The 18,961-nt window shown below is 38.8% G+C and overlaps 2 protein-coding genes across 3 annotated transcripts in view; both read right to left on the reverse strand.

Moving 5' to 3' along the window:
- crb1 (crumbs cell polarity complex component 1) overlaps positions 1-5,441 on the reverse strand; it is a 38,276-nt gene extending 32,835 nt beyond the window's left edge. The window contains exons 1-2 of the mRNA XM_012853609.3: positions 5,199-5,441; positions 1,085-1,321 (exon numbers count right to left, since the gene is read on the reverse strand). Coding sequence (XP_012709063.2) covers positions 1,085-1,321; positions 5,199-5,280 — 319 coding nt within the window. The 5' untranslated portion in view covers positions 5,281-5,441. The remainder of the gene's footprint in view (positions 1-1,084; positions 1,322-5,198) is intronic.
- A 4,975-nt stretch (positions 5,442-10,416) lies between these two features.
- Positions 10,417-18,961, reverse strand: part of fam163a (family with sequence similarity 163 member A) — a 35,367-nt gene continuing 26,822 nt past the window's right edge. Inside the window, exons 2-5 of one of the 2 annotated variants that reach the window (XM_036140969.1) lie at positions 14,976-15,039; positions 14,874-14,895; positions 13,512-13,626; positions 10,417-11,189 (exon numbers count right to left, since the gene is read on the reverse strand). In XM_036140969.1, coding sequence (XP_035996862.1) covers positions 10,791-11,189; positions 13,512-13,604 — 492 coding nt within the window. In that variant the 5' untranslated portion in view covers positions 13,605-13,626; positions 14,874-14,895; positions 14,976-15,039 and the 3' untranslated portion in view covers positions 10,417-10,790. The remainder of the gene's footprint in view (positions 11,190-13,511; positions 13,627-14,873; positions 14,896-14,975; positions 15,040-18,961) is intronic. The other variant, XM_036140970.1, reaches the window with a different exon arrangement.

The following is an 18,961-nucleotide window of genomic DNA, read 5'->3' on the forward strand; positions in this document are numbered from 1 at the left end:
ACTTACTTTTAGTTCCCTTTGTGCAGTATTTAGCGACATGTAGCTACTAAATTGTCGCATTTGTCACTTTAGTTGGAAACAATCTGTAAACATTAAGTCCTGCCACGGATTCCTGAGTCGAATTTAGATCTGGACTTTGACAGAGGCATTCTGAAACATGAATATGCTTTGACCTAAACCATTTTATTGTAGCTGTGGCTGTAGGTTTGTCTATTTTTTCCAGCTAGCAGGTGAACCTCTGCCCCAGTCTCAAGTCCTTTGCAGCCTCTAACAGGTTATCCTGCAGGATTTCCCTGCGTTTAGCTTCATCCAACGTCCCGTCAACACCGACCACCTTCCCTGGCCTTCTGGAAGAAAACATTCCCCACAGCATGACGCTGCGACCAGCATGATTTACAAGATGGGGCTTTCAACGTGATTTGCAATGTTAGTTTTCTTTTTACAAAAGGCCTTCCGCATCTTTGTCCATAAATGTAAAATCTGAATGCTCTGGTTCACAGTAGGGGTGTCCAGATACCAGTTTTTTCTGGACAGAGCACTTCTTTACTTTACATTCTTTAGATACTTGCTGATTCCAAGTACCGATACTAAGTACTTAATAAGTAGGTACTTTTAGATCACAAATCACTTAACAATATCGTTGCGTATAATTGTATAAGTAAGCACATCATGAGCATTGTACAATCATGAGTCAAATTCCTGGTGTGTACACACACCTGGCAAATAAAGCTTATTCTGAATATTAATGTTATTAATTAATTTTATCTGTATAATCTGACCCAATCTGACCCAATCTGTATAATATGATTGAACTTGACTTTGTAAAGTGCCTTGAGATGACATGTTTCATGATTTGGCGCTATATAAATAAAATTGAATTGAATTGAATTGAATTGAATTGAATTAATGTTGTCCTTGTAGATGATGTCATATAAGAGTAAGATCATATAAAACTACGCAATGTATTTAAGAATGTCAGGAGTAAAGATGACATTTCTGCATTTTACATTTAAATCCATGTAGGAATTTACTTTTAAATCCGATAAGACGTGAACATATTTAGTTTGTGAGGTCAAACACTCACCTGTGAATCCAGCGGGGCACAAACAGTAGAATTGACCCACTCTGTCCACACAGGTGGCTCCGTTCCTGCAGGGCTGTGAGGCACACTCGTTCACATCTATCTGGCAGTGAGCGCCCTGGAAGCCTGGCACGCAGAAGCAGGAGTAGCCGTCCCCGCGGACTCTGCATATTGCCTGATTCTGGCACGGATTTGGGAAGCAAGGGTCCACAGTTGGAGGTGGCTTGTCAAGGGATGCACCTAGGAATAAGATGTGTTTTTAATATCAAACTACAAAGGCCTTTTCTTTAATGAAACATTTCCTGATGTTTTTTATTTAGACAAAATGCATACCCTGGCAGTGAGCGTAAACACAGAGATCTGACATCTGACCAAGTCCCTAATAGAGTTTTGGCATTTAGTTACAAAGGCCTCCTATCCCACACACATACTGTCTTGAATCTTTAAAATATGAACGATCTTATCCTGAAGTTTCTGTCAGACTGATCCTACTGGAATAATATAAGAAAAAATGTCTCTGTTCTTTTGCAGAGTCTACAGGCCTTAATGTTTGTCAGGTCAACAGATTGTCCCACCGGAGCTGTGAATCTCTGCAGCTCCTCCAATGACACCACGGTCCATTTGGCTGCTTCTTTGATTAACGCTCAACTCAAGTGACCTGTCAGATTAGGTGGATGACCGCACCTTGGTAGTTTCAAGCTTGTGCCATCCATACTTTTTCCATTTTGAGATCAAAATCAAAATGTGCTCCATGAGGCATTCATAGTTTTGGGTCATGGTTTTATAACCCTGCTTTAAACTTGATGTGTCGCTCGGTGTTAATGATACTGAACTGGGACTAGTTTGTAGAAATGGTGTGAGGATTGTATTTATCTTTGTTTTGGTGTTTTTTGTTTCTCCTGAAAACATTAGAAAATATACCTTAGAGTGTTATAATTATGAATCATATGAATTATGGATTCTTGGTGGTTCTCTTATTATCATTAATAATTGTAAATAGTTTAATTAAATAATAAATCAATAAGTTTAGGTTGGGAAATATGCTGAATCACATTGCTTCATTACTTTTGAGATGAAGAGTGAACAAAGGGGAGGTAGATAACTTCTCTGTCGCAACTGCTTTTGATAGATTACAAGACGATTACAGGGCAATCCAAAAGAAAACCTGTCTGGAAAAGACTTCATCTGGGGCAGAGGTTTATCTTCTACCAGGAAAACAACAGTAATCACTCAGCCAGAGCTAAATGCTGAGTTTAAAACAAAAACTACATTCATTTGTTTAAATGGCCCAGTCAAAGTCCAGCCCTAAGACGTGAAGATTGATGCGCTCCGACACTCTTAGTCTGACTGAACCTGAGCTATTTTGTGCATCAAGAATGAGGAAGAAAAACTTCCATTCCTAGAACAACAAAGCTGATAAAGACGTGCCCAAACAAACTTGCTGCTGCAGTTGTTCTTTCATTTATTAAATTAGTGTTAAATTGAATTTCAGGTTTTACAGTGTTATAGGATCAAACTGCACAATTTGCGTTCATGTCTGCTGCACGAACTGGTCTGAAAATGAGTGAAAAACAAAACAAATCTAAAGAAAGGCTTATCTTTATTAATAAAAAAAAACCTTTAACTGAATATAGGAAAGTCTTGAACCCTTGGATCAAAGACTAGAGAGATGGCAGGCAGTACAAGTATATTAATTAAATCACAATCTGTGTACCGCTGAAGCTCATTTGTCAGATTAAAAGTAAGTTTTTGAAATAACAACCATAGCAGGTATTAAATATAGACTTAGACTTAGACTTGGACAACTTTATTTGTCATTTTGTATGCACAGAATGCGTACAGAAAGAAATTTTGTTTGCATACAGCTTGAAAATTTCAGTGAATTGCAGTAGGTTCGGCAGCATTTGTAATGCTAGATAAGGATGCAATGATGCAAATGTGCAGATATGCAAATGTGGTACAGAGTCCAGTTATAGCTTCAGCAGTTCAACAGTCTGATGGCCACAGGGAAAATACTTTTTTACTTTTCAATAAAACCACATTTCAGTGTCAAAAATGTTTTTATTGGTCTGGTGTAATATTCTAATCTTAAATGTTGTGTTTTGATTAGCTGTAAGTGGAAAATTATTATAACTAACTAAAATAGAGATAAAGGCTCGACGAAAACATCCATCTGGTGTATAATTAAGTTATCTAATGTATTTTACTCACTGAATTAAGATACTGGAATAAATTATCTTTTTGATTATATCCTGACTGTAATTGTGAACACAATGGCCACTAATGCATCGCCTGAATGCTTCCTGTAATTCATGTTCAATATAAGGGGACAAAGAGGCTTAACGAAGGGCTTCAGATCTATTGAAGTGTTGCTTTCTTAGGTGACAATCAGACTGTAGCACTTTCCAAAACCGGCCCTGAAGTAGCACATGAATATTGATTGGAGAAAAGGACGCATGAAAGTGTTTGTGACTGGTGCAAGGCGAATTACAAACGTATCAGAGGGCATGAATTGTTGAGATGTTTCAGAAAGTAATCATCCTTCAAGAGCGCAATCAGTCTGAGGGACCTTTAAGGTCTGGAACAGCCTGTAGGAAATATCAGACTCCTCTCATCTGCCTTTAATTGGAGGTCAATCAGTTTCACAAACAACCAGCCGGCTTCTCTGGGAGCCGCCATACGCGTCTGCAGAGTTTGATTCAGGATATGATGAGGATTAAGAGCATAAGCTGTGATGCAGTGAGCATGTGCCTGTATTAGCCCTCATTACAAGGATCAGCGGTTACATTGAGATCTGCTTACATCAACATTTTGTACGTAAGTACCGTAAAACCTTAACTGTTTGATATGAATGTACTTGTCGCTGATGAGGTCTGGCTTATTTTTTTTTAGCAGATACTGGTGATCATCAGTATTCCTTTGAGACAGACCTCAGTAAAATTCGGAGCACACAGCCCCCCCCCACAGCATGTGAGGGCTCCTTCATATGTAAATCATTCCTGGGGCTCTTTGTCTGGTCCTATCTGGTCCTCCAATGGCCCATGTGGGAGACCCGATCGCCTCTGTCCTGATACACTTTGCTGCTGCATGCCTCTGTTTCACTGGAGATAAGACGGCAGGTTGTTCATAGACGCTTTGGAGAGAAGTGCAACCGTGAAGGAAAACCCGTCGTTATGTGAAATCTCTCCTCCCCAGTCTCCTAAATCTTTTTGAGGGGCCGCTGCAGTTGCCCCTCATTGTTACATCATCTATGGCTTTTCGGTGTGTAGAAAACGTGCAAAGATTAGTCCAGCTAATGATGTCAGCCTAAAGACATGCAATTGAAATTCCAAACATGAACGGGTTCAAAAGGCAGAGATCAGCCTAAAACTACAATGCAAAATAGATTTTTACGTAGCTTTTAGATATTTCAGGCTATACGAAAGGCTTTGATTGGGGCAGTTAGATTTAGGCTGTAGTCGAAGGCTTCAGATGTAAGAATCTTTATAATGAAACAGCTTGTTGGCGCAGCGTTACTGGTTAACACTATTCCTGCTCTACTGCAGCCATTACATTACAGTACAGTATAAATTACATGCAGTTAATAATTTCCTGATAAGTTGGGAAGAAGAAACTGTACATTGAATTTTGTAAGAATTTTGAAAATTGTAGATTTTCTTATGTTTGTATTTTTCTACTTTAAAAATGTATTATAATGTTGTATTTTTGTATTTACTGTCTTTTTATTTCTTTATGGGTTTTGTATATTGGCTTGTTTAAAGTTTTTCTTTAAACATTCACCCTGATCTAAGTTTGTTTTTAATCATCAGTGATGAGAATTTCTTCTCTCACTTATCTTTTGACTTAAGTGGAGGTAACATTCTGCAACTGTTTGCTGTATAAATGCAAAATTTCTCGTTTTTCTTATATATATATATATATATATATATATATATATATATATATTATTATTTATTTTTATTTTTTTTACCCTAACACTAAAAAAATGTAATATAATAAAAAACATTTCTCTTACTAATTTGAACAAACAACACATATAATAATAAATACATAAATCAGTGTAGAGCATTAGAGAAAAACAAACTAGATTCAGAGAACAGGAATAAAAGTCACTTACCATCTATTAGAAACAGTGAAGAGGTGAAAACTATCCAGGCAAGAATGTCCAAAGTACCACGGCGAGTTAAATGCATTTCCATTGCGGTGAACCCTCATGTTCCCTGCGTTGAAGTCCAGCCATGAGTGGATCTCTTGGGTTTCTCTGCCTCCGCCTGCAGCATCTCGGCGGCTGTCGGCTCCAGATCCACTTGATGGCCACTTGTGCTCTCATCGTGTTGGAGCGCCATGCGCGGCCGCCTCCGTCACGGAGAAGACAATTAAAGGCGGAAGTGTGGCGCAAAGCGAGGCACGCGCGAACGTGCACGTGCATGCACAAACACAGAGTAGCCATGGAGACGGTCAGCGCGCTAATGTAGAAGTTGGTTTTTGTCAAGAAAGGCAAAGGATAACCATATACTGTAGATATGTGGATTTAAACATGAGATTAACTTTGTGATACAAAAAAAATATGTAATAAGTAACTTTTCCTGTTGTAACTTAGGAAAAATAAAATAGAATAAAGAGGATTTCTTGTGTTAAGCATCGTAGTCATCCAGTTTAATATTTTTTGCGTGGTGCCTATGTGGGAAATAGGCTGTGAGGATGGGTAGCACATCAATTATGGGCAGGAAATGTCTAGTTTATGGCTTATTTTGAATTAATTTACACCAAACGTTTGGGACCCCAGCTAAGTTTTCTAAACTGGAGTCCTTTGGAGAAGGTCAGATATGTGGCAAAACTGAATTAAAAATAGATTAGAATCTATGCAGATACAGGTCACTTTGTTTTCACTTTATTTGAAGGTTTAGAAAAACTGGAAGGTTTAGCAATTTTATTGGGAGTAAAAACACTTTTAGTCCAATCATGTGTGGACAGAGGAATACTGAATGAATGCTCAGAAACCATTAATTCAAAGTTTTGTTGTGCTGTTCTGTTAACACTAACAACATGGATCCCTTCAAATACATCTAATTATAGCTCCTAGCTCCTGTTCCTTTTGGTTTTATTTTGTGCCCTTCCCTTGTTGTTTGTCTATGTTCTATGTGATCTTGCCATATGTGTTCATTCCTTTGTGTTTAGTTTGTTCTTGTGTTCTGTTCTTTGTACATTTGGATCTAATTCTCTTAAATTTCTGAAGCTTCTTTGTGTCTTAATTTAGCTCCATTCATGTTAAATTAGTCTCCCCCTGCTCGGCTTCTGCCTCTGCTGCTCCATATAACCCGCTTATTAACTCACCTGCATTCGATTCTCCACTCTTCCCTCAGTACAGTACTGATTGCCAGTGTTTTTCAATGGATCCTGCTGTTATAATGCCAGTTTCTCTCCCTGTACTCAATGTCCAGTTTTCCTTTGCAACTCCTGCAAGTTTTCTGTTTTTATCATTAAATTCTTCTCTGTGCTCATCCTGCCTGCCCTTGGGTACATTTTATGTAGTTAGAGTGAGGAATTTACCTTTCTTGCAGCACTAATTACTTAAATGGAACACCATGGACCCGGTGAGGCCCTTGACATCAGCTTTTTTAAACCCTGGGTGCCAACTGGCCTTTTGCTTTGTAGGTCTTTGCAACTCTTCCACAGACATTCTCCACTCATCCACAACATACACTACTGATTTTACTGACTCCCTAGCTTCATAACAACAGTTTTGGTTTTAACCTTAGGATGATTTAAATCATTTGCCATTTTAAAATTCTTATACATGGTGTATTTCCATTTTTGTTATGGCCTTTGAGCCAGGTCATGACAGTACTAATCCAGATCCACACAACATGCCAGATATCTTGTTTCATACGCCCCTCAGTATTTAAGCCCTTTGTTTGTCATTGTTCTCCACTGAATCTCCCCATTGCCATACCTGTCCTATAATTAAAATACATTAGGTTCATCCAGTGGTCAGTCCTACAGCCCCTTGTTTGGATTACTGCTATCCAATCTCTTGGCATTCTCTCAATGAGCGCCATAAAGTAGTCGTGTGAAGCTGTTCTGGGTGAGTGCGAGTGAGAGAGAGGAGTTAATGAGATCAATAATTACACAGAGACCGTGTATAGATTTATAAATATTTAATTGTCAAAACTCACCATCAAATATTCCTTTTTTTATAGATACGGTGTACAGTTTTCTTTGAAACCACATTTAAAAACGTTTTTCTTACTATTTTTAATGTAACAGGTTAAATAAACAGGAAAATAGATAGTTGCTACACTACTTAAATAATCAAAGGATTTTTAAAGCTGTTTAAGATGACAGTCACATGGGTTAGGGGATTTTACACTGATACAAAATCTCATGGATTATTTGTGAACTTTGTGTGATTTTAGTTAAATTATCCATGACACCAAAGAAATTTTAGCTGGAACGCAAATGGATAATGCTTAGTTCAAAAAGAAGCACTCACTTCATTTAGAAAATTTTCATTTATTGTAACAAAAGCAATATTTATAGATAAAGTTCATCTATACCACTGCTGAAAAGAGATTAAGGAGGTTTATATCAGCTAAAGACATGTGTTTTTAACTCCAGACCTGTCTAAGTAGGTCTTAGAACTTGTCAATAATTTCACACCGTTCAAGTCATGAAGGTTTATTGCTCCATCTCAGCCATGCTGTTCACAGGGGACCAATAACACAGGAAACGTCATTTTGAGCAATACTAAGTGAAAAGAAGGTGTATAATGGAAGTTTTTCATTCAAGAAATGTGACCAGAATGTGAAAACATAAATAGCACGGGTATTTGCATTTCAGATATCTAACAGGCGAGTAGGAGAGAATGATGAGTATGAAAATGGGAGTGTAGAAGAAATCCCACAAACCAGTAAACCAAACCCCCTTTTTTCCAAATGCTCAGATCCCAGCTTGTTCAAAAAAAATACGGTGGGATTGAAAGATTGCGTTTAGGTAAATATTTACATAACTTTTTTTTTTGCATCTTTTTCAGAGAAGACAAAAATCACTGGTTAAGCATATTAGGGGCTCAGATTAGTTAGTTACATTTAGTTACATCTTAAAAAATGTATTGAAACACCATGTTTAATTTTTCTTCTTAAAAAGTTTGGTAACACTACATATTAAATCCACTACTACTGGAACTCAGGAGTTAGCCTTATGCTGCGTTCAGACCAAACGCCTTTTCAGCGTCAAAAAGGCATCCCATGCCTCAACTTGGACGCTTTTGCACATAAAAGTCCGACGCGCTGTCTAGAAACTCAACGCTCTGACGGCACGTCTGGCACAGTGGCTCCTGTTGGGAGGAGCTGCCCTGTTCTCTTCCTCTGCCGGACTCTTTGGAAAATTGTGGATGAAATGGAGAGAGTGGCTTGGCTTTATTTACTGAATAATGTAATATAATCTGTGCCCTGTCTGAATTTACAAATAATTCAGAGGTATTTTGAGTTTGGTGAGTTTCAGTACCTACTGCAGGAGCTGCGAGCTGAAGAGGGTCGGTTTCAGCTCTATTTCTGCTCACCCAGCCCAGTTTGACAACCTGCTGACCGGCATCTGTGCTCCCAACCACAGGTGTCCCATTTCAGCTGAACAGTATCTGTCCATCTGTCTCAGATTAGTGGGCATCATTCAGGAGGCTTGATGTTAACATTTATCAGCCACATAGCAGAATCTCTCTGATTGGTGGACACTCCGCATCCAGCTGCAAAAGTTCACATTTCGGTCGACTCTAGAAGCGCTTAACGTGTGTCAAGCCAAATTCGCAGCACGAAAAGCAGTGAAAGCTTCTAAAGGCACAGTGCAAGATGCACAAGATGCGCTACAAATTGTCTCGAAGACCCTTGAGGTGTGTCCACCATAGACTTTGGATGTAAACCTGATGTCCTTGATGCTCAGAAAGCGTTTGGTCTGAACGCAGCATTGGGGACTTTTCCAACAAACCTACCTGGTAATTATTGTAACCTTATTGAGGTTTATCAGGTACTTTCCCGAAAACGTTCCGGGAACTTTTGAGGTACTTTGCTAGGGAGCTTCCCGGAACTTGCCAGGTACATTTTACAACATACCAGGTACTTTTCCAGAACCCACCAGTTACTTTTCTGGGCCCAATTTCCTTAAACTCACAATTTATTTTTTAGGAACATATCAGGTCCCTTTTGGGGATATTGTTGGAACTTCCTGGTTACTCTGCTGAAACTTGTGCTGCATTCCAGTTGCAGTCTGCTAAAGTTGGACTTTCTCCTCGGAAAGTCTGAGAACTTTTTTTTGATCGATTTTCGGATCCAATATGGCTCCTCCTCACATCAACAAACAGTAAGCTGTGATGAAAACATGTTTATCTTCCAGTTCTATGAGTGCGTCTAAAATCAATGTCACATGTAGCATCTGCAACTCTTAACCGACCAAATTAAAAGTGGTGTTTACGTGTGGAAAGTACACCTTTAAATATCATTCGTAAGAGGTAATACGAACAGAACGACAGCTTTCCTTGCCATTGCCATGTTGGAAACCTGATCCTTTGGGTTCTTTTTTCTTTTTTTTGATATTCTGAAATCCCGACTTCTCCGACTGTGTTAACTGGAACTCAGTTCACTCAGATGTTATGCCATTCCCAGCACCTAGATCCGATTTCCCAGGTACATGGAACGCAGCATTACAGTTTGCTTTCACAATGGTTACCGGATACTTCCCTTGAACTAAGCGGTACGTTTTCAGAGTTTACTTTCCTGCAGCTAACCAGCACCCTTTCCAAATCATTCACGGAAGTTCCAGGTTGGAACTCAGAGACTACTTTTATCAGAAGACTTAGTATCTGGTAAGTTCCTGGAAAGTACCGGAAAGGTAGCTTCAGCTTCCTGGATGTTAAAGGAAACTAACCTTTAACTCTTGTGAAACTACTTGGTTGTGGATACACGAAAGTAACCAGTAAATTTCCTTTGAGCTCAAGGTAAGTAACTTTTCTATTTAGGAAAAGTAACAGATTGCATTATATAGTGCTATCAAAAGTTATTTTTATGTCTATCTACATGTGTAGCATCGTTCCATCTTAAAAGTTGTTAAAACTTGTCAACAACTCATAACATTATATTCTGCCAATATAATGTTTAGCACAAAAAAAACGCTGAAAGGACATGGCTGGATATGAAAAGCTATGACGTTGAATGAAGACCTTGCATAGTGGATTCAAATCCAGATCTCCCCTGCTGCACACTTTGTGCGACTCATGCTTGCACAGATCCACAAACTTTGCTACGTGTGAGCTACTTAAAAAAGGTGAACATTTTAGTGTTTTTTTAACTTACGCATACATCTCATCACATTAACGTTGGGAAGAAGACACAGCACAGTAAAGTCATAGGTGGGTCTAGATAGCCCTCTGTGGATAAAGACCCATTAACAGTCAGCAGGCTTACCTTTCATGTAGGTGCATATAGAGACATTTAGGAGAATCGGTTCTCGTTTGAAAATAATAAGCAGGAACTCTTCTGCCCTTGTTTTTCATCCCTATCTCTGGCTAAAACAGTTCTCAGCCAAATCCATTACAACCCAGATTGTCTGTAAATACGCTGCCTCAACAAGCTCACTGGCATCGCCATTGAAGCCAAAATTTACAATAGTAGTTGTGTCTTTTCAGCGATGCTGGTGCGTCGAGATGCGAAAGAAGAGGTGGTCACACCTCTGTGCTGATGGCTCGGGTGTTGGTGTAGAAATCAGGCGGCCGACCTCGCTGGGTGTCCCTCAACAGGGAGCCTCGGACGGCCGGCAGCGGCATTGCCAGCGCCTGGTTCTCATAGTGTGTTGGCATGTAGGTGACGCGCTCTCCGCCGTTGCGTATCTCGTCAGTGGTACGGATGTAGAAGGGGGAGTCGTAGGGGGAGCAGGTGGGACAGTAGCGGCGTTGCCCCACAGCGGGTTTGGAGGGGTTGAAGGACTTGGCCGGTTCCGGTGGCGACAGCGACACAGGCGTGATGATCGGTCCATCCAGGCCAGTGATGCTGCAGGCGTTGCAAGCAAAGTGTTGCTGAGAGAGGGAGCCGCTGTCAGACCCATTCTTCTTACAGCAGTAGTACTATAAGCAAACAAGTTGGTGATAGTTCAAACAAAAATCAGCAAAAAACTTTGGTGATTAATACCTTTTCCATTTTCCACCACTAGGTGGAGCTTGAGCACTGTCGGTAGACCAAAACAAGATGTGTCACAAGCCATGCCTCTGTATACCGCTCCAAGCAGCAACCCGGCCCCCAAATGCAGTACACTTGATAAAACCTAGGAGGGCGCTACACAGGCGGTTTTAGAAACAAAAGTAGAAGTTCAACAAATGTAACCTGACTCTAGCCAGATTGATATCGCTCCGCCTAGCTTCACTCACATCCATCTGGGACCTCTCCCATAGAGAGTGATTTCTCCAACCAATTTTATTGTCCAGCCAATCAGGACGCAGGGCTGGAGTTTCATAGATGTGACGTAGTAAAGAAGCGACCGTGAGACTGTTTTGATTCAGACAACAATGGCGGCTCGCATCGAGGAAGCAAGCGTTAGCATTGATGCTGCTATTTCTTCTGTGTTGTCCAATCTACCTAATATTGTTTCATTCAAAGAACATCAGAGAACGGCTCTGAAGGCTTTTGTTGGTGGAAACGATGTTTTCGCCCTTCTCCCGACCGGATTTGGCAAGTTTTGTTTTACGGGGCGCGCCCGTGGCGGAGCGGTTAGCGCTAACCATGTTAGGAGGCCTTTAGTCCTCAACGCTGTCGGCCCGGGATCAACTCCGACCCGTGGCGCTTTGCCGCCTGTCTTCCCCCCTCTTCCTGTCAGCTCACTGTCAATAAAATGTGTGCCACTAGAGCAGCAAACACATAAAAAAAAAAAAAAAAAGTTTTGTTTTTTCCTGCGTCTCTCTCACAGCGTCACGGGTTAGCTTCAGTGTGAGTGGTTGAAATAGCACGTCGATAAAGATGACAGACAAGTGGCTTATCCAATCATATGCAAGGATTTTTGAAAAGGCCCAGCCTTCAAAAAAGGCAATTCCTATGGATCTGCCCCAAATGGATGTGAGTGGAGCTAGGCGGAGCGACATACATCTGGCTAGGGTCAGGTTACAACAAATGTGCTGTAAATTGTCAAAATACTTACAGGGGCATGTAGACAGCACTATAAGACATCCATGTATACTGTTTATTAGCTAAAAAAAAGTCGATTTGTGGGTTAGTTGCCCTAAAGTATAGAGATTTTTTGGGTTGGAAATGGATGTGTAAATTATTGTACATTCAGAAATTAAAAATAGTTTTACTTGTTTCTCTTATTCAAAGAAAAACCACCCCGTTTAAAGAATAGGTAATAAATAAATAATCAAGAGAAAAGAGTTCGGGTCAATCTTTCTTTGAATTTTAGTAAATTAAAAGTATATTTGGGTCTGCTTTTTCTGAAAAGTTACTGGACAGATGTGATCCTATTTACAGTAAAATTAAAGAGAACTAAAATAAAACGTGGTTAACACAGACAAATACTTTACAAATACAAATACTAAGTGATTTTAAATTCGATGGGAATAGTTTTTCTCTAATGAAAAATAAAATGTCTCAATCTGCATCGTCAACCACCTGTCCTGGAGGGCCAGTTCTTGAGCTGCAGCTGGGGGCCTCAATAAATCAGTCCAAGGGCCGCATATGGTCCCCAGACCACACACCCCTGCTCTAGTCAAACAATTCATGTGCAGATGTTTAAACATTTTTATGAACAAAATAAAAAATACGTTTGGATGGCCAAGTACATTGAAATTAATTTAATTTAAGTAGCAATGTGTAAGAAATGGCCCAAATAAGAACTGAATACTCCACAGTGAACACTTTGACATAGATCTACCATTACTTTATAGGCACCAAAAATATCTATGAATTTGATATATTTATGTTTTACCCTTGAAAAACAATTGTCAATTTTTATCTCAATTTCTGTACTGAATGTTTAAGTCATATTCAATAACGTGTTCCAATGAGGCTCGTTGTCAGATTAAAGGAACCTTTTCAAAAATAATAACATACGCAGTTATTGAACACATATTAATACAAATTATAACCAGAAATAAAGGCTTAAAACATCTATTTGTGTGTGATTTATTTATACAATGAGTTTCACTTTGTGATTTGAGTTCCTGAAATAAGTTAACTTTTCAATAATCTAAACATTTATTGAACATTTCAGTAGATGCAATGACGGGCTAAAGTCTAAAGAGGAAATCTTTCTGGTTTTATTTTATTGTTTTGCCTCTGTTTGGACATGTAGCAGCTTCTCATGTGGAAACCTGAATCTGGAGCACGTAGTTTCATAATTTGAAGCAGGATTGGAGTGTTGGACCCTTTTACTGTGTGAAAACCATCCAGCGAGCTCGTACCTGGAGTCTACAGTAGCAGAGCACGGCTATGATACACAGAAGTATCACTGTGGCCAGTATTCCTCCAGTTATGACAACGGTTCCAGCTGTCATCCGACCAGCTCTCCATCAAACTCTGGACACAAGAACAGACATTATCAATTAATATCAATTAAACATTAATCTAAAAAAACACGACTTGGGTGCACATATTTAAATTTAATGTGAATTCCTTCTAATTTCTTCCACTGGTTACTCTAGCAGCGGCACAGTGGTAGCACTGTTGCCTTGCACCTAGAGGGTCCTTGGTTTGAACCTCGGGTTTAGCCTGGGGTCTCTCTGTTTGAATGTTCTCCCTGTGTGGGTTCTCTCCAGGTTCTCCAGCTTCATCTCACAGTCCAAAAACATGACTGTTAGGTTAATTACTCTAAATATCCATCTGTGCATGGTTGTTTGTTCTGTATGTCCCTGTGACAGAGTGGCAACCTGTGCAGGGCGTACCCTGCCTCTCGCCCAATGGCTGTTGGAGAACCTGCACAGATAAGTGTGCATAGAAAATGGATGGATGAATGGGAGTTCAAGCAAGACGATGGTCCCAAAAACACATCTAAACTGGTTTTGCAGTGGATAAATAAGGCTAAAGTTAAGCCCATTATTGCATAAAATAAAACTTGTCCAAACAGTTCCTTCTTACTTTCAGTTCTTTTTTTTTAATAATCATTTAAGTCTTGAGGTGCATTAAAAGCCAATAATCACCAACACTTGTAGTGATGATGAATGCATGCAAACCTCTGTCCTGAATTACATGAGATACTTAGATGTCATGTTTATGTCAGAGAAAATTTTTTTTTTAAGTTATTGTATGTTTGACTTTGGTTTACATTGCAACATGTCCATTCAAGAGATTTAAGACAAAAATTTAAGTAATATTTTTCTGCTGAATTCTGCAATAAAACATTATCTCCTTTGCCCGTAAAATTAAGCAAATAACATTTTTATTTACTCATAAAAACAAGTTTGGTTATATATCTTTAAAAATTATATGTAATATATATATATATATATATATATATATATATATATATATATATATATATATATATATATATATATATATATATGTTTAAAGTGAGCTGTGATTTCCAGCTTTAAATTGTGAAATCAAATAAGCCGTTACTTGTCTGTATAGACAATATTACTTTATTTCAAATACCGGATTCACTGTGACTGAATTCAAAATTTACAGTAAAAGCAGTCATCTAAATATAACAGCAATTGTAATTAATTTCATTACCACATCCTACAGGAAATGTGACTTTAAGCTTGTTAATAAAAAGAAATTGACTAGTAGGACACACCTACTAGTTACTACGTAATACTCACGTTCAGTAAAGTAGCTTAACACCTGAAAGGAGACAAACAACGTATTTTATAAAGTGAGCAACATGTAAAGTTTGTTAAAGTTTCTGTAGGTGTGACACTTACATCAAGGGAGTGTTTGGAGGTTATTTGGTTTGAACTTCCGTCAAAGGAAACTCGGTGTGAACGTCTATAAAGACAGGGAAGAAATGAAAAAAAGACATTAGACATTAAAGTAAAACTACTCTAATTCTCCACAAGGTGGCAGTAAGAGAACAGAAAAGGATCTCTTAAACTGGAAAAAGGCTTGTTTCATTTGACATTCCTGTAACCAAAATGAGGAAGATTAAAACAAAAATAACATTTTTCAGGACATGTCTTCAAATCGTTAAAAAAAAATAAAAATCCATACAGTTTGTCTGCGTCTCTTTCTTGCGCACTGAAACAGCCAAACACACATGGATCACCACAGGACAGCAGCAGTAAAAGTGATTTAGAAACGAGGGGAGCCGCTGATTGGAGTTTTTCCTGTAGTCTGCAGTCTGAGGCTTGTCCAGGTGAAGTGAAATCTATTACTGCTGATAAAAACATGTCCAACCAGCTGAGATTGGTGAGCAGGAAGAGAAAGAAGTGCCATAATCGAAAAAAAAAAAAAAGACTAAAAGGACAAACCTCTCCTACAGCCTGAGAGGACTGTAATTATAAAAGTAATTAGACAGCTCACCAACAGAAAGTCTCTCACTGATCGTCCCTTGAGTGAAAAGATTAATGTGGCTGTCTCTGTATCTTGACCACATTGGATTTATGGAAACAGATCCAATCAGACATAAGAAATAGCTCTGATTTTATGACGTCCCTGTCATTTGTGATCAGAAAATCCCCATTCATTTATTTTTAGTCATTTAATTCAAGTGTTTATTTCTGGTCATTTAGATCATTATGGTTTTTAGCTAAAAGAAGCACCGCATTTGGGATTTGATGAAATTTAACTAGTAGATCTATCCAATAAAAAAAAGGAGCTTTGATATTGAAATGCCAGCATAACACAAAGTAATCCCATGTTTTACATGCATCTCTGCAGACCCCACACGTCCTGGACACAAGCTGTTCACCTTCAGCTCAACACTACAAAGCGCTATTTGCAGAAACGAGCCCCTGAAGAGACAGGGGTCTGCAACCTTTACAATCCAAAGGGCCATTTCTGCCCTAGATGCTGCTGAGCCATAAATTAATAAATTGTTGACCTCTTTAAAAAAAAAGGTAAAACTAATTATTTTTAAATAAACATCCACTATAGGAAATTTTATTTCTATTTTTAGGTTTTAAAATTCATAAAAACATAAAACTTTTTGCAAAAAGAAGATGAATACATAGTTTCCAACCTAATAACAGGAAAAGTATTAAATATATGTTTAGTACTTTTAGTGTCATACTCTTCCATAAAAAAATAATATATTTATTTATTTATTTTTTGCCATAGTTATTATGGAAGGGAAAAAACACCCTCAGGGGTCTGGAGCCCCAGGCTGTCACTCTGCTACAAATCAGCACTATGCGTATTTGCAATAATTTACCCTTGTCTTTTTGTTTTGTAATAATAAGGTATGTAAATACATTTCTCTTAAAGAATATTTTGTTGTTTCCCATCAACATCATAGCTCTATATTTAAATTGTTGAGAGCACCAGCCTGTGACTCTGCTGTTGTAATAGTGGCCTTCATCTGCATTATTGGGTTCAGTCAGGATTTACATGGACTTTGTGTTCATTTTGTGCTCTGTTCTTAAATCTTAAGCACTAAAAATGGGTGTGGGGGAGAAAAGCTACTTGCAAATGTTAACAAATAATTAACTTTTAGTACAAAACATGTGAAAACATCATACGCCTGCACTGGGTCAGTTATCCGGGTCATGGAAAAAGCAAACAGGTTTAAATCAGAGGCAACTGAACTTTTCCTCTGTGTTTTTCTGAAAAGGTTTCGACACCAATTCAGGAATCGTTGTCATTTCTGGCGGCCCGCTCTTCAGTTGGAGCACTGCGGTTTTTAACATACAACAACAAACTCCCCAATTTAAAACCTTTCACCATTACAACAATCATGTGACGCACCACAGTATATTTTGATATGTCATTTTAAATTCATCTCAAGCTAAATAATAGTGAAAATAAAAACTTTGTGCATTTCTGTTTAAAATCTTATCAAAGGGGCAAACAACTATAATCGGTTTATGAATCAGTTTTCCTTAGCAAGCATAAGACAAACAAAGTACCGTAATATTAGGCTGTACGTACAAGGAACCATCAAGGACTGATCGTTAGTTTTACCTTTGCTATGACTTCTGTTTGCAGCCGATAAAACCAATAATAATCTACCTCTTTATAGGCCTGCAGCAGCAACAGGTGAAGCCGCAGAGTTCCCAACTACTTACAACATTTGCCTTGCTTACATTTACAATGTAATCTGGTCTAAATAACACCACACCCTTGAGTTTTTCTATCTTTTTATCATAAGATGCAACCATTCTCCAAGCCAGCAAGAAGGCAGGACAGATTTTCCCCTCCACAGTCAGGAATACGAGCATCTACATAAACCTGCTAGGAAGGAAAGGATCTCCATTTGTTTTGGAGATTACGCAGCGTGGCGGGTGTCGTATATCTATCTGTCACCAAAGCTGTCCTCGGGTTCATGTAATCTCAGCCTCAGCTCGCTGAACTATTTTTTACAATTAATGCCAGCCAGCATAGTGACTTGTGTAGAAAAGGGGAAATGAGTCACTGATGCCATCACATCATCCTTTATGCGCACGCAGACACAAAACTCTGCTCGCATTCGTCCCTGCCTCCCTGCTTGCATGACGCTCCGCAAAGCAAACCTGCTGGTTAGATAAATCTGAGTTTACTCCACTTGACAACCTGTCTGCGTCAGCACGCGCTTTACAAACACAGACGAGCTACTCCAAGCAGAAGGAAAGCTGGATTATTCACTGCAGAGTGGCCTCTATACCTCTGAAAAGCCTCCAAAACACAATGAATTCCAAAATGCACATGTACCGCATTCAAACAGACAAACTTTACCAAATTAATGCTGCCTCCAGAACTCTGAGTAAGCTCCTCTTTTTCTCCTTTAACTGCAGAAAAATGCACACAGGGACAGTTAAGTTGAACTTAATTTAAGCAAATCCTCTTTGTTTGAAAAGCCTGCAATGCAGTACATGTATGCCGCACTTTTATAAAACATGCACTTCATCTGCGGCAGTCAGGAATTTGCTTTAAGGCACTCTGTAGCTCCATCCAGTCATATTTTTTTATATATTTTACCGAATGTTGTTAAAATGAAGTGTGTTTCTATGAAATGGAGAAGTAATATGCTTCTAAACGCCATTCTGATACAAATGGATGTCGTACTCCATTCTCGGCTCGGCACACTCGACGCTAGATTGGATTTAGACAAGTCATTATTTTTCTTAACACATGCAACTGCAACATTTGAGCTGGAGGCAACAGTTTTCCGTGCTGACATTAATCCCTCACCATGATGGAGCTGCAGGTCTGGATAAGTGTAAGAAATGGTGGTGGGTCAGGGTCGTACGTCAACCTTCGGACTTATCGGTACCCCTGGTAAAGATCTTTAAAGTGATTAAAATAAATGGGTCTTTTGTTGCAGAAGCTTAATATCATGCTGAAAAAATGTGAAAAATAATCCAACCTTTAATTTGATTAAATATTCAGTGGGTTAAAAAAAAAATCCAATCTTTGTAAGATTTGATGTATTATTATTATTATTACTATTATTATTTTTAAACCACATTGGTACCTGGAGAAAGGCACCAGTATACTTTAATACATGCCACTGGTGAGTTGGGAGAGAACAAACTTTAAGAGTAATTAGTTCAATTCTGTTTATTTATGTAGCACCAATCCACAACAAGTCATCTCAAGGCACTTTCCAAAGTCAAATTCAATCAAATCATTCAGACAGATTGGTCAAAGAGTTTCCTATCAAAGGAAACCCAGCAGATTGCATTGAGTCAAGCAGCTTTCACTCCTCCTAAAAGGGCGTGTAGCCACAGTGGACAGTCGCCTGCATTGTATTGTTGACTTTTAGCGACAGTGG

Source organism: Fundulus heteroclitus, chromosome 9 (assembly GCF_011125445.2).
Source record: "Fundulus heteroclitus isolate FHET01 chromosome 9, MU-UCD_Fhet_4.1, whole genome shotgun sequence".
NCBI lineage: Eukaryota > Metazoa > Chordata > Actinopteri > Cyprinodontiformes > Fundulidae > Fundulus > Fundulus heteroclitus.